The sequence below is a fragment of the Perca flavescens genome, chromosome 13 (assembly GCF_004354835.1).
Source record: "Perca flavescens isolate YP-PL-M2 chromosome 13, PFLA_1.0, whole genome shotgun sequence".
NCBI classification, from domain to species: domain Eukaryota; kingdom Metazoa; phylum Chordata; class Actinopteri; order Perciformes; family Percidae; genus Perca; species Perca flavescens.
Window position 1 is genome coordinate 28,357,078 of NC_041343.1, and position 13,341 is coordinate 28,370,418.

Consider the following 13,341-nt stretch of genomic DNA (forward strand, 5'->3'; position numbering starts at 1 on the left):
AAGTGAAACTCCATTTTACTCCAAACAACACGGCAGCTCAGTTCACTCACGACCCTCGTCGCTAATCGACGCCATGCTTATCATCCAACACCTGCAGAGATGCAATTAAAACCTACAAACTACAATTTACTATTTTTTTTTCCCTTTTTAAGGCGGTTACTGATGAAAATGGTAAAGTCAAAGCTGCATATTGGAGATACAGTATTTTAAGTCGATAACACCTTAATGTATGTTTTAGCCAGATTTTTTTTTTTTTTTTTTTATTCATGTCTGGGTAAGAAAGGGTGAAACAGCAGCCAGGCCACGATAGAACACTACATCTCTTCCAGTGAAAGCCAGACTGGTACAACACCTTGTTTTAATATTCTTTGGCAGCTCTTGAAGGCAGCGGCAGTGTTTAGAGACTTACGCCCCTCTCAGGCTGTTCAATAACATCGCATCCTCACCTCCCCCTCAGCCTGGCGTTGGGAGATTTGAGATCCAGATCCAACATCTGAACCAACTGTCGGGCCTCGTGGATTAAAACTGCTGATTTACAAGACAGAATTATTATATTTACACTCCTCCGGCACTTGCTCATAATATACATACGCACCCGTGCCTAAGTGAATAATTAAAAATGACTGTGATTTCCATTGTTTTCTGATCTTCTTTGTGGTATCGACCAACGTTTCTAGAGACTGCAGTGCTACTTCCACAAGAGGGATCCAGTGGCTTCAGTTTGTCGAGTGTCTCGGCAGTTCATTCCTCATTGATAGGATGCCTTTTGGGAAGACAAACCTCCCTCAAAAAAACACCAACTCCGGTCGACACACTTCACTGAGTCTCTGAAGACGTTCTGGGACACATGAGGTACATTCGGCTCCACCGATGCGCTTCACGAGTCGGTCCACAGGATGGTTTACAGGGGAGTGAGCCTCTATCTACCAGTAAGACTGGAAGGGGGAGGGTGGGGTGGGGTGGGGTGATGGCCCCTTAAACCAGTATCTGTTTGTCTGGTGAATCATGTTTTTGATACCACGCCTTCTGTGTGTGAAAGGGCACGAAAAGGGAGGCACGATCTACAGAACCTGGCTGTCACTAGTCATGTTTCCATCAACGTATCTTTATGGGCATTTTGAAGTATTGCATTAGACAATGTTGATGGAAACGGCAAAATTTGAAAAAAACGTCCTAAAATTTGCAAAAAAAAAAGTTTTTACTGAGATGGTTTTTGCCTTTTTTGAAAAAGAGTGTGCAAAACGGGAGTTGGAAACTAGCTTTGCCAAATAAGTTGTGACGTAGCGAACATGTAACTCACATAACTATAGTCCCGGTATCCATCGGACGGGGGAAGGATCGTGATACGGGTCCCATCCAGTGGGACACTTGTGGCACAAGGTGCGTAGTGCTATAGCTTGCGCCTCAGCCACGTCGGGTAAATTGAAGAATTGGTTCAACAGCTTACATCGTACGGCCCTGCACACCGCGTATACACAGCAGTGAACGGTTGTCTCGCTGACACCAAATGTCTCTGCCACAACCCTGGATTCTGCACAGGTGGCCAACTTGTACAAAGCTACCTCTCTCCATTTAGCTAAAGAACTTAGCTTCTAAACTCTTTGATTTAGCCAGCCGGTTTGTAATCTACAACCAATGCATAACGTCAACTTGTGACGAAACTACGCTTTGCCTAATCTAGTTTATTCGCTCTAAATCAGTTGATGGAAACGCTTCTAACTCGCATTTTTCATTTTAAAAGTTTGCGTAAAGTTCGCTTGAAAATTAGATGGAAACATGACTACTAACGTCCTGACGTTTGGAAATTCACTGCATCACCTAAAGAATTGGGGAATGAGGATGTTATGGAATATGTGTCGAAAATGACCGTTCGGTAAACCCCGCCCCTGAACAGCGATTGTCCAATCCTAGCTTACATAGCGACTGTAATTAGCCACGACAGGTCTGTCAAACTTTGAATATCTCCACACACTTGGTATATGGCGACTTTCTCGCTTAATTTAGCACCTTATCAAACCCTCTTAGCGACTGTATTTCTAAAAAGCGACAAGTGATAAATTTAGCGACTTCAGACCACCAAGGGAAAAAATAGATATATTGTAATTCATTCCCGTGCATGCTGCTCGTAGTAATCCCAGTCCACGGCTCTTCTGCCAACAGCACCAATCTCTCTCCCTCTCCGCTTCGACCGTGAGCAGCAGGCAGTTATCCGACACAGCCTCTTGGCTCTATAAAAAATGATACGCGACTTTTGGAGCTAGCGCTAGCTACTTTCATTGGAAAAGAGTTGGCAACACTGCTTTTGAGTCGTTTATTTTAGCCTTTCCAAACCAAAAAAAAAGAAGAAAAAAAAAGTTAAGTGTAAGGAATGTTCATTTTCTCTAACGTAAACGTTAGCAGTTCCGGCTAACTAGCTTAGTAACACTAATGTAACGTTATATCCAAAGCAAAGCAAAATATAATTCGCTCACTACAATATTTTGTGCGGTTACAGGTTATTTTCAAAAAAGCCTCCTTCAGGACTTCTACTATGAAGTATTTACCCACCGGTACTGGATCCTGCTAGCTATATCTCAGTGTAACGTTAGCACATAACCCTGCTCTGATTTGTGGAGGTTTACACTCCAGCAGCCCCAGCTAACGTTGTAGCTTTAGCCTCCGCCTTTTAGCATTATGTCATGTACAGTATGTAGCTAACAGGGCATATATAAAGATACTGTTTCAGGGTACCGGGGACAAAGAGTTTTCAACCAACTCGTGGTGATCATGCCAATTAGCTAGCTAGCTCAATAAAAAAATGTTAGCGACAGTTGTTACTTCATCAAAAATACGCAGTTTGCGGTCAGCAATGAGAAGCGGACGTAAAATCAAGAAGCCATTGTTTGAAATAACTACTACGAATGTAGCAACAGTAACTAAAGAGGGCGGGGCTTAGAGAACGGTCACTTGCTCCCACAGCAAATTAAATATTTAGCAGTAAGAGGCAACCGAAGCATATTTTGTACTTTGAAAGTGACTTTGAAAGTGAATCAGGGTTTACGATTTCAAAGTTTTCATAGCAAGTGTGTATTATAGCTAGTTTATAGTCATTATGTATGGTTAGATACAGTAATGCTATTGTGTGCATTTAAATAAAAGTGACCGAAGTCTTTCCACAGATCAGTCCCACCTACATAACTGGGTATGGGTACTATTATTATTATTATATTATTATATAAATCAGTATTATTTGATGATTAAATTTGTTAATTATGATTATGAATTAGCATTAAAGAGGAACTCTGCCATATTTACTATTAGGTATATGAAACCAATGAATGTCGATGGGGCTTTTATGTCTCAGCCAGGTTTTACAGACGAGTGCAGCCTCATAAAAGGAGTTTGAACATTAATGCTAACATAACAGAAGCTCAGCAGCACTATCAGCAGCGTGTTAGACAGCAGATAGGGGGCTCTCCATTGTTGAATCTAGATCAGTTCAGAGAAAGATCCAATTATAATGGACGCCGTGGGGCCACGGGAGCCAGCCTTGGTGGTTTACTCTGACGCTGGGGGACTATCTTGGAGTTGGTTCTAACTGGGATGTTTATTGCTTTTACAGATTTTTAAAAAACCTGCTCTCTTAGGTGCAGATCATCTTGTTATTTGAATTGACTATGAATCTTAAAAGGATATTTTGGGAAAATATTATTATTTGCTTTCTTGATGAGACGTTTGATACCACTCTCGTGTCTGTACACTAAAAGTGAAGCTAGTACACTGCCAGCATCTTCCAAGCTCACCAACTAGCATGCTATATGTCGTTTGCTTAATCCATACACATACAATAATGTAATACTACAAATTGTTGGCAGATTTTTTTGTACTCCTAGCTAGTGGTTTCCGGTTTCCCGTTTGCTACAAGTCTTTATAGGTAAATGGCTCTTAATGGCAACACATATCCTGCTAAAAACATTTATTTTCACCTTTGGACAGAGCCAAACTAGCTGTCCCTCCTGCTTCCAGTCTGTATGTTAAGCTAAGCTAATCAGCTATAGAGTGCTATCAATCTTCTCATCTAACTCTTGGTAAGAAAGTGAATAAACCTATTTCCGAAAGTGTCAAACTATTCCTTTAAAGTGGCACAGAGTCATAATACGAGCTGACTGAAAGCCAGACTTGTCCTCGATGATTAATTAACACATGAATTCAGTAAGTAGTGAATATGTGTGTAAAGTACGCTTTAGTAACACATATGAAAGGCACGTGTTCTGCAGCTTTCAACTATCCAGGCCCAACATTAAATGGTTTGCACTTATGAAGCCTGCTGGAAAATACTTCTCTTAAATGGATTTTTGTGTAAAAGTAACGACACTTGGATACTTTGCAACAGTTATGTGGCCCAACAACAACTACATACTACTAAATACCCCTCCATTACACAACATTATCTCAGGAGTATATCCCCTTCTGCAATACTGGACTATATGACGCATTTATTCATGTAATTGACTGCTAATCTTTTATAATCTGGTTTTAAGTGCTTTTATCTGTAGATAAACTGTGGCTGGATAATGGCTGGGTCACTGACTATATGGGGAAGCGGAAAGAACAGCATGTGCCTTAAGTCCCAGAAACCAAGAGCAACAATTGTTCTGGCCTCCTCTATGAGCTTTATGCATCTGCCACCAAAGGATTGCTGAGGTAAGCTACGCCATTAAGAGTTTAATTTAATGCTCGGTCGCTCGACAGCTGTCTCAAGACAAAAGCAATGCGTCACCTCACACTGCGTCACAAGAAATGTGACATAAAACAGGAGGAAAGACAAAAGATTAACACAAAAGTATTTTGTTGTACTTTTGGTTTAGGGCTGTTTTTTAAAGTTTGGCCCTTTTATTCCAGTTGAAGGGAAATCTTATGCTACAGCTACAAGGATATTTTAGACAATAGTTTTTTTTTTCAACTTTGTGAGAAAAGATTGAAGATTCCTTTTACAACTAAAGCACAAAACATTCATCGGCATGGACAATATTTTCGGCTACTATTAGCGTAATAAACATGTCTAGGTAGTGGCATATTATATATATATGTATATATGGTCCGATACGTAACAAGAAATTACAGTATAGAATGCCAAACATGTTTGAGTTCATTACAAACTGTGTTTAACTTCGGTTTGCATTTTATTTTGAAGTTTTTATTATTATTACTTAGTTTTCTTTTGTTTTTAAATTGTTATCTCCCATTTTTAACTTTCTATTTTTATTCATTGTTGCACTGTACAGCACCTTGTAACCCTGGTTTTAAAAGGTGCTTTATAAATAAAGTTTACTTACTTACTTATTTTTCTTCCTGTTCAAAACCATCATCAACATCATTTCTGTCTAAAGACGCTGCCGAGAGTGTTCAGCGACAACGCATATAAATTAATTTTAAATGTGTGTTCAGACTAAATGCAAGAGAAGTTTTGCTTCTCTTATCACTGAAGAACTGTCATAGTCCGATACAGACTCAGCTAGCTTACAACACGCAGATTTATTTTAAGATTTAGCTGGAACTCCATTCTTTCTGTTATTTCCACTGCCAACAGTAAACTGTGTCTGTTCTTAAAAGTCTTTTCCCAGCCTCTTGTATACAAGATTCCTTTCACATTCAGTCTGAACACATCTTTTGAACCTGCATTTCAAGCTCTGGCTTCATTCTCACTGATCAATGGATCACAATGGAGAGGATGCAGTTTTCGGCTTTACCTACAGCATTAAGGAGCAGGGCTTGTGTTTAGTGGGCCGGCTTACATTTGGAAACATTTCGGCTTAGGACAGAGAGCACCACTCCGACAAAAAGTCAATAATCACGTTACGTCTGCAGGAGCCACAACTACCTACTATCAAAGAATGATGTGTTGTTGAAGGCAGAGGTGAGTGGGTGTGGAGTGTGGGCCAGGACTGAATAAATGAAGGAGATGGTTTGGTTTGGGTCATCTCTTTTAGATGTTGTCATCGTGGGGCAGGTGAGGCAGCGCCACTCCAAGCCTCTGGTCGGAGTGGCGTTGCATTTGCGGCAGCAAGTGGCCGGATGGTAACAGGCCTAGCAGCTCTTTGGATGCGCCTGGCCTCCTCCGGCCCCACCGGCGACTACCGGAACCGAGCCTGCGGCTTTGCCTCACTGCCTGGCCTAACAGCATGGATGTCTGGGGCCACAGTGGGTCTGTGAAGCTGGAGATGCTGGCCTCCTGAAAGGGGATACGGGACCTGCGCCTCAGCGGGCGTTTTTCTCGATAGATGTGGGAGGCTGTGAAAAGATCGGGGCTAAAGTCGGGGCAGGGCTGCCTCGAGACCCCGCTCAGGAAGATGCGGCCCTCCAGCGACGGCCCCAGCAGGCCGAGGCTAGTTCTGTCCGTCAACGAGTCTGTTCGGTCTTCGTAGGTGAGGTCAGCGGGGGCCGAGCACTGCTGGAGGGGCCAGCCGCCGCGCCCCTTCCCCCCCATGTCCGCAGTGCTGCCTCCCTCCCTACCATTACGCTCTGCCCTGACTGCCTCGCCTTCCTCATCCTCCTCTTCCTGCTCCTCCTCCTCCACCTCCGCTAACTCCTCCTCCCCGACCTCTCCCTCCGCCACGCCCACCTCCTCGTCCTCTGTGCCGGTGGGTGGTGGGCAGCGCGGGTCCCGCAGGAAGACCACTATGACAGTGATATTATCACTAGAGCCCGCGTCGCGGGCCGAGGCCACCAGCTTGTGGGCCACCATGGTGGTGTCTCCAGAGTTCTCCTCCAGGTGGTCACTGACCACGCGCACCGCCTCATCTGGAACCACTGTGTCCCAGAATCCATCACAGGCCAGAATCAGGTAGTCTTCTGAACCGTCCAATGGGAAGACGTCGTGGTCTGCATCACCACAGATGTAGGGCTTGTGCTCTGAGTCACCTGTCAACACAGGTAACCGTTATTCTGTTAGGGCCTGCTCATACCGGCATCCAGCTAGTAAATTCTCTTGTCTCAGCAAACAAAGTGAAAACAAATATAACAGTCTGGTGAATGAGTATGTGTGGTATACTGATTATCGTATAGTTCACCTATTGCTCTGGATACAGACAGACTGCCGTTAACCCTCCATGTGCCAAACCAGATCACACAGCCCCCCAGAGCCTCGATCCTCAGCTTCTCATCCTGTAGACGCACACGAAGCACATAGTAAGTATGTTAAAATGTCATTTTAAAATCACAGTTATGAGTTAAAATGCAATACAAATTTATGTGCAAATGCCTGTAGTGAAATTTGTAAATACGCTTCTGTTCAAAAGTTTGACATCAGCTGTTCAATATAACTTTTTAACAGATACATTTTTTTTTTATTCACACACTAGATGTTTTATTTACATTTGAAACTGTTTTGGTCCCAAAAAAAATGAAGAATTAAAAGATTCAAACTTCCATTTAGTGGATGTCCCCATAGTGTTGCATGATGGGAGAATACTGTTTGAACTTGTATGTTGAATTTGTTTTTCAGTCCAGAAAATGCAATGTGGCTCTAAGTATTGAGTTGTTGTGTTTTTCTTTGGGCCCTCTGCAGTCTACTCAGTGGTTAGATCGGAGATGTTTAAACTGTGATGGGTCAGTCTATAGTATGTTCAGCTGATATATTCCCACAGTGCTAACCCTAGACCAACCTTCTGTTCCTGTTGTGACGTTTGAAGAAGAGCTTTGCTAAAGCAACATGTTGCCTGTTAACTCCAGCTTGTTATAGGCTGTAGTATTGTGTACTTGACACTGAAAGACCAGCAGACCAGCTTTTGTGGCAGGAGATTACAAACTTTTGAACTGTAGCGTATGTAAAATTATGATACTATATAATCTACCAATCCACTTTCAGCTATTGTTCTTCATGTCAGCATGCGTACAGTGGAAGTGATAGATTTGTGCCAGATAGTGTGTGTGCATATGTGAGTTACCTCTCTGTCTGGTTTGTGTGGTTTCATCAGCTCAACAACCTGTCCTTTCCTGACCAGAATGACCTGGGAGTCTCCCAGCCAGGCCACATACAACGTCCGACCCCGCAGGAACGTCACCACGCCCGTCGTGCCACAACGCAGGTGCTGCCAAACACAGACACACGTTACCGCTTATTCAGCTTGCACACCCAACAGCTGCTGCACCACAACTACTTAATACTAGATCAGGGTCATCAAGATTACTAATTGGTGAAAAGAAATTCCATTTATTTTTGTAAGGAGCAAAATAAACACAAAATATAAAGGCAATGGGTCAATTAGTGTGGTTTCAGTGGTCCTGAGTAATTTATAATTAATACAATTCTGGATTAATGCATGACCGAAGGAATCCTTGGTTGCTGCTTTTTTAAGCGTTATGCTACTATTTAAGGACGGTGGCTGGATATAATTAAATTTAAAGTTAAATGTTGCAGTGGAGACATTTAACTAAGTTCATTTACTCAAGCACTGTACTGAAGTACAATTGTATTAGTATGTCCATTTTATGCTACTTTATACTTCTTTGTTTTTGTTTACTCTTTTTGCTATGGACCCTCTTGTGAGTCACAAATAAAGTTTGTATTGAATTGAAATACTCGACTACATCTCAGAGGAAAATTTTGTAGTTTTACGCAAAACCATTTATTTGACACCTGTAGTTATATAACACAAAACAACACGAGGTGGAAGAAGTCTTCAAATAATTTACTTAAGTAAAAGCAGCAATACCAAAGTATAAAGTAAAAATAAAAAGTCAGAAGTAAAAGTACGTATTATGCAGAGTGGCTACAATGAGTGCTATACTATTATATTATTGGTGTATTACTATGTAAGTAGTACTTACATACATACAGATGAAAATATTTTGATAATGGTTTAAGTCATTCGTTGTGTAAAAAACATGACAAACGCACAACAAAACAAATTAATAGTAGTAGGAGTAGCAGTAAGAATAATAATAATAACAGTATTAGTAAACAAATACTCTGTGTTTTAAATAATATGTTTGCCGGTGAGGTTACCTCTCGCGCGGCCTTCTTCACGAAGCCTTCATCAGTGACTTTGAAGGCTTTGCAGAGTGCCTCGATCGGGTCCTGGCTGAACGACTCCTGGTGGACCAAGTTGACGTGGAGGTGGTTGGCGGCATAAATGGCAGCGTCTACACCGCCGTGACCGTCAAACACAGCAAAGTAAGCCTGTTCCTCCTGACCCTGAGAGACAGAACCAGTTAAATACCACAGAACCACAGCAAAGTAAGCCTGTTCCTCCTGACCCTGAGAGACAGTACCAGTTAAATACCACAGAACCACAGCAAAGTAAGCCTGTTCCTCCTGACCCTGAGAGACAGAACCAGTTAAATACCACAGAACCACAGCAAAGTAAGCCTGTTCCTCCTGACCCTGAGAGACAGTACCAGTTAAATACCACAGAACCACATTAACACTACAGGTCTGCAGGTAGTAATACCATAATCGTTTCCTATTGGCCGCCAGGCTGAAGTGGGCGTGGCTTACCCGCGTCACAGAGTTTACGTGAGTTTCTGATTTGTTGGGACGATTCACCGTCAAGTTGTGTTAACGAGGCTAAAGTGCAGTGAGGCTCCCTGACTTAAGTCTGTCTGCACTTTGTACTGCGGCGACTGCATGCGGCTATTTATGCACTAGTCTTTTAACAATTCTTGCTCAGTTTTTAACTATGTGTCCTATATATTATAGGTTTTATTTATTATTGAGAGGGTCTATTTTTATCTTAGCTATGACACTGCAAATGTTATTTATTGTGTACGCTGCTGGACCTGGGTAACGAATTTCGTGCCTTCATGTTTTAAAGGTCCCATGGCATGAAAATGTCACTTTGAGTTTTTTTTAACATTAATATGAGTTCCCCCAGCCTGCCTATGGTCCCCCAGTGGCTAGAAATGGTGATAGGTGTAAACCGAGCCCTGGTTATCCTGCTCTGCCTTTGAGAAAATGAAAGCTCAGATGGGCCAATCAGGAATCTTCTCCTTATGAGGTCATAAGGAGCAAGGTTACCTCCCCTTTCTCTGCTTTGCCCACCCAGAGAATTTGGCCCACCCATGAGAGAGAGACATCATGGCTTTCAAACGAGCAAAGTGGCAGTTGGTCAAGACCACACCCCCACCCTCCACCTTGCCCCCCCCCTCTCTCCTCCTCAAAAGCTACAGACACAGAAATGGCACATCCTAAGGAAAGCTCATTGTGGGACTGGCTCTAGTGGCTGTAATTTTGCACCAAGGCTGAATTTTGGGAAAGAGACTTCAGATACAGTATTAGGGGACCACTGAGGTCTATATAAAAGAGACTTCAGATACAGTATTAGGGGACCACTAAGGTCTATATAAAAGAGACTTCAGATACAGTATTAGGGGACCACTAAGGTCTATATAAAAGAGACTTCAGATACAGTATTGGGGGACCACTAAGGTCTATATAAAAGTGACTTCAGATACAGTATTAGGGGACCACTAAGGCCTATATAAAAGAGACTTCAGATACAGTATTAGGGGACCACTAAGGCCTATATAAAAGCATCCAAAGAGCACCATGTCATGGGACCTTTTGAATAACAATAAACTAATCTGAATCTGAACAACAAATACAAGTATTATACAGGTATTCAAAATATTTAAATTAAAATAGAATATAAACAATAAAATAGATCAATCTATATAAAATCAGCACTAAAGGAAGAAATACAGTAAAAAGGAAAATGTACTTACACCAACTGGCCAGACAGTGGAGCTATAATATGAAGCTTTTGCGTGGACATGCCATAGCTACCTGAATGTTGAAGAGCGAGTTGAAGTCGGGGATGATGACGTGCTTGTCCTCCATCTTACGCCTCATGTTCTTGATGGCGTGGATGGAGGTTTCGTAGTACGGCTGTGGACGGCGCCGGAAAGGCAGCTCCTTCAGCCAGAGGCAGCACATCTCAAACAGTCTGTTAAACACCAGCCAGGCCAGCTTCACAGACTCCATCTCTAACGCACACACACACGCACACACACACAGTCAGTAAGTCAGTCGAAAAGCTTCTCAATTGTGTACAAGGTAACTAAGTCATAGCACTTGTAGTCACCTCCTCATATCTCTGACAACCCACAGGAAATGGTGCATGTAAAGACTTTTTGGCAAAACAATTATTGTTAACCACTATTATTTAATTTCAGTGTCTACCTAATTATTTAATTTAACGAGAGATCTCTATTTTTCTAGGGGTTTAAATTATTTTACACTATAAATAAATCTGCCAATTATTTTCTATATTAATCGTTAGCCACGGGGAAACTAAAGCCGTTGAATATATCTGTGCTGATTTCAAAGCCACCAGACTCCTTTGACAGAAACATCATCAGTGAGTTGCCAGTCTACCGCTGCCTCGATTGGTCAGTTAGTTAGTGCTATTGTGTGACTTAGGTGAACCCGAACTAACCCTTTAAAACACCAAAGTCACACAATAACACAAACTAACTAACCGATGGAGGCAGCGGTAGAGCAGCAACTCCTGTGCTCTGTGAGGTAAAAATGACTGTTTTTGTCAAAGGAGTCTGGTGGCTTCCTCGTCGGAAATGGCTGTCTGACTGCAAGGTAAAGCGTTGAAAATATAGCATACTCTTAAACTTAGCAGTACATCGCTTAGGTTCCGTGTTTCAGGACACCTGGTTGCTTCTCCAAACTAGAGGCGTGCCGACCACCAACTACTGTAGGTAGTACACTGACTATGGAGAAGTACCTCATACAACATCACTTCATAAAATCCAAACTGTCCCTTTAAGGTAGGAAGCTTAATTGCTGTGAGCAAAACGTCATAATTTACATCAGCTCATTTTTTTATCAGCTCCTATCTTCTCTCATCTGGATTTTAGCGGTCACATGATGCAGTTTAGAGACATTTTAGGAGGTAAATTAAACTAAAAGGTTTTAATTAAATTGTTCTGCTGTGTCAAGGATCAAATTTTGAAAAGTCCCCATCCCCAGTGAAAATTATGCTCCCCACGGACCCGTTTTACTTTTTCAGAAACTGTCATTGAGAAGTTAGTGGAACAGAGGCAAGCCCGTAAGTGGCATCAGGGCTTCATCTCTCTCTAATAACAAAGACACAGGCTGTGTGTGTTCATGGGCTTGACCTACTAATGTTAGCTGCAGGTATAATAGTCTATCATGTCATTCCCTTTATCCTCTCTCTCACGCTGCTCTCCCAAACACGGTATCAGTGAGCTAGAGACAGACCAGGCTTCACTGTGTCCCATTTTCTCCCTCCACCTTCTAAAAGTACAGTACATGCACATGAAACAGCCCAATACTAGAATTCACTGTGTTCAGCCCCTTCCCCCCTCTGGCTCCAAAATGAAGATGTTTCAGCACTGCGTCTGGCATCTTGGCTTACCCATAACACCTTGCAAATAACTGAAAGAAGAAAATGAACAGTGGAGTGCAGCGGATCGACGTCAAACAGGCTTTAATCGGCTGTTATACAACACTTACTTTGAGAAAGCTCTCACAGCGTGCTGCAGAACAGTTTGAGTCCATCAAAATGTAACCAAATCACACAACTGCTCTCCAGTGCACAGTGCTTATGTTTTTAGCAATCGCCATTCTGATTATGGCAAGATAACCAAAAATGTTTGCACAAGAAGAACGACAAAGATGGCTCCCCACAAATTTAGTGTCCGTCTTTAAGTGTTGTCAGTAACTAGAGCTGCGTCCCGTCCCACAGTCTACTCCTCGTTTAGGGAACGTCGGTTAAGGGAACTTTCCTCGACATAAAGTCTCCGCCCAAACACCCTGCAACGTCACCAACGTAAATGTCACTTCCTCCGTGTGTTAGCCTGGTAGCTGGTAACGTAAACACCTTGGAAACATTGCTATTACTGTATACATTTTTACAATACTGAAATAATATAATAATACATAATAACCATAAACTGATACAATTACAAAACGTATTCAAATGAAATGTATGCAACTTGTAAATAAATGTGTTTACGGTTTGGTATCTTACTTAACGTGGCTGAATACCCCGTGTACTCCACTTTGCAGGGAACTAATAAGCGATCGAAACGCACCTTAGGTACATTTACTCAAGTACTGTACTTTAGTACAATTTTGACATACTTGTACTTTAGTTGAGTGTTTCCATTTTATTCTAATTTATTCTAATTTATACTTTTACTACATTTATTTTGGTATTGTGTACTTTTGATGGTATCGGTACAAACTACTAGATATTTGGTATTGTGACATCCATACTTATAGTTACTTTTAACATGAAACAACATAAATACTTTTATAATACGATGCAGTACTACACTACTAATCTACCCAGTAGTGTAAAAAGTATCTAAAATGACCTACAA

At 41.9% G+C, this 13,341-nt stretch overlaps 1 protein-coding gene across 1 annotated transcript in view; it reads right to left on the reverse strand.

The window, feature by feature from the left end:
- Positions 1-228: 228 nt before the first annotated feature.
- ppm1e (protein phosphatase, Mg2+/Mn2+ dependent, 1E) overlaps positions 229-13,341 on the reverse strand; it is a 44,587-nt gene continuing 31,474 nt past the window's right edge. The window contains exons 3-7 of the mRNA XM_028596495.1: positions 10,766-10,965; positions 8,987-9,175; positions 7,926-8,069; positions 7,050-7,143; positions 229-6,900 (exon numbers count right to left, since the gene is read on the reverse strand). Of these exons, the coding sequence (XP_028452296.1) occupies positions 5,966-6,900; positions 7,050-7,143; positions 7,926-8,069; positions 8,987-9,175; positions 10,766-10,965 (1,562 nt within the window). The 3' untranslated portion in view covers positions 229-5,965. The remainder of the gene's footprint in view (positions 6,901-7,049; positions 7,144-7,925; positions 8,070-8,986; positions 9,176-10,765; positions 10,966-13,341) is intronic.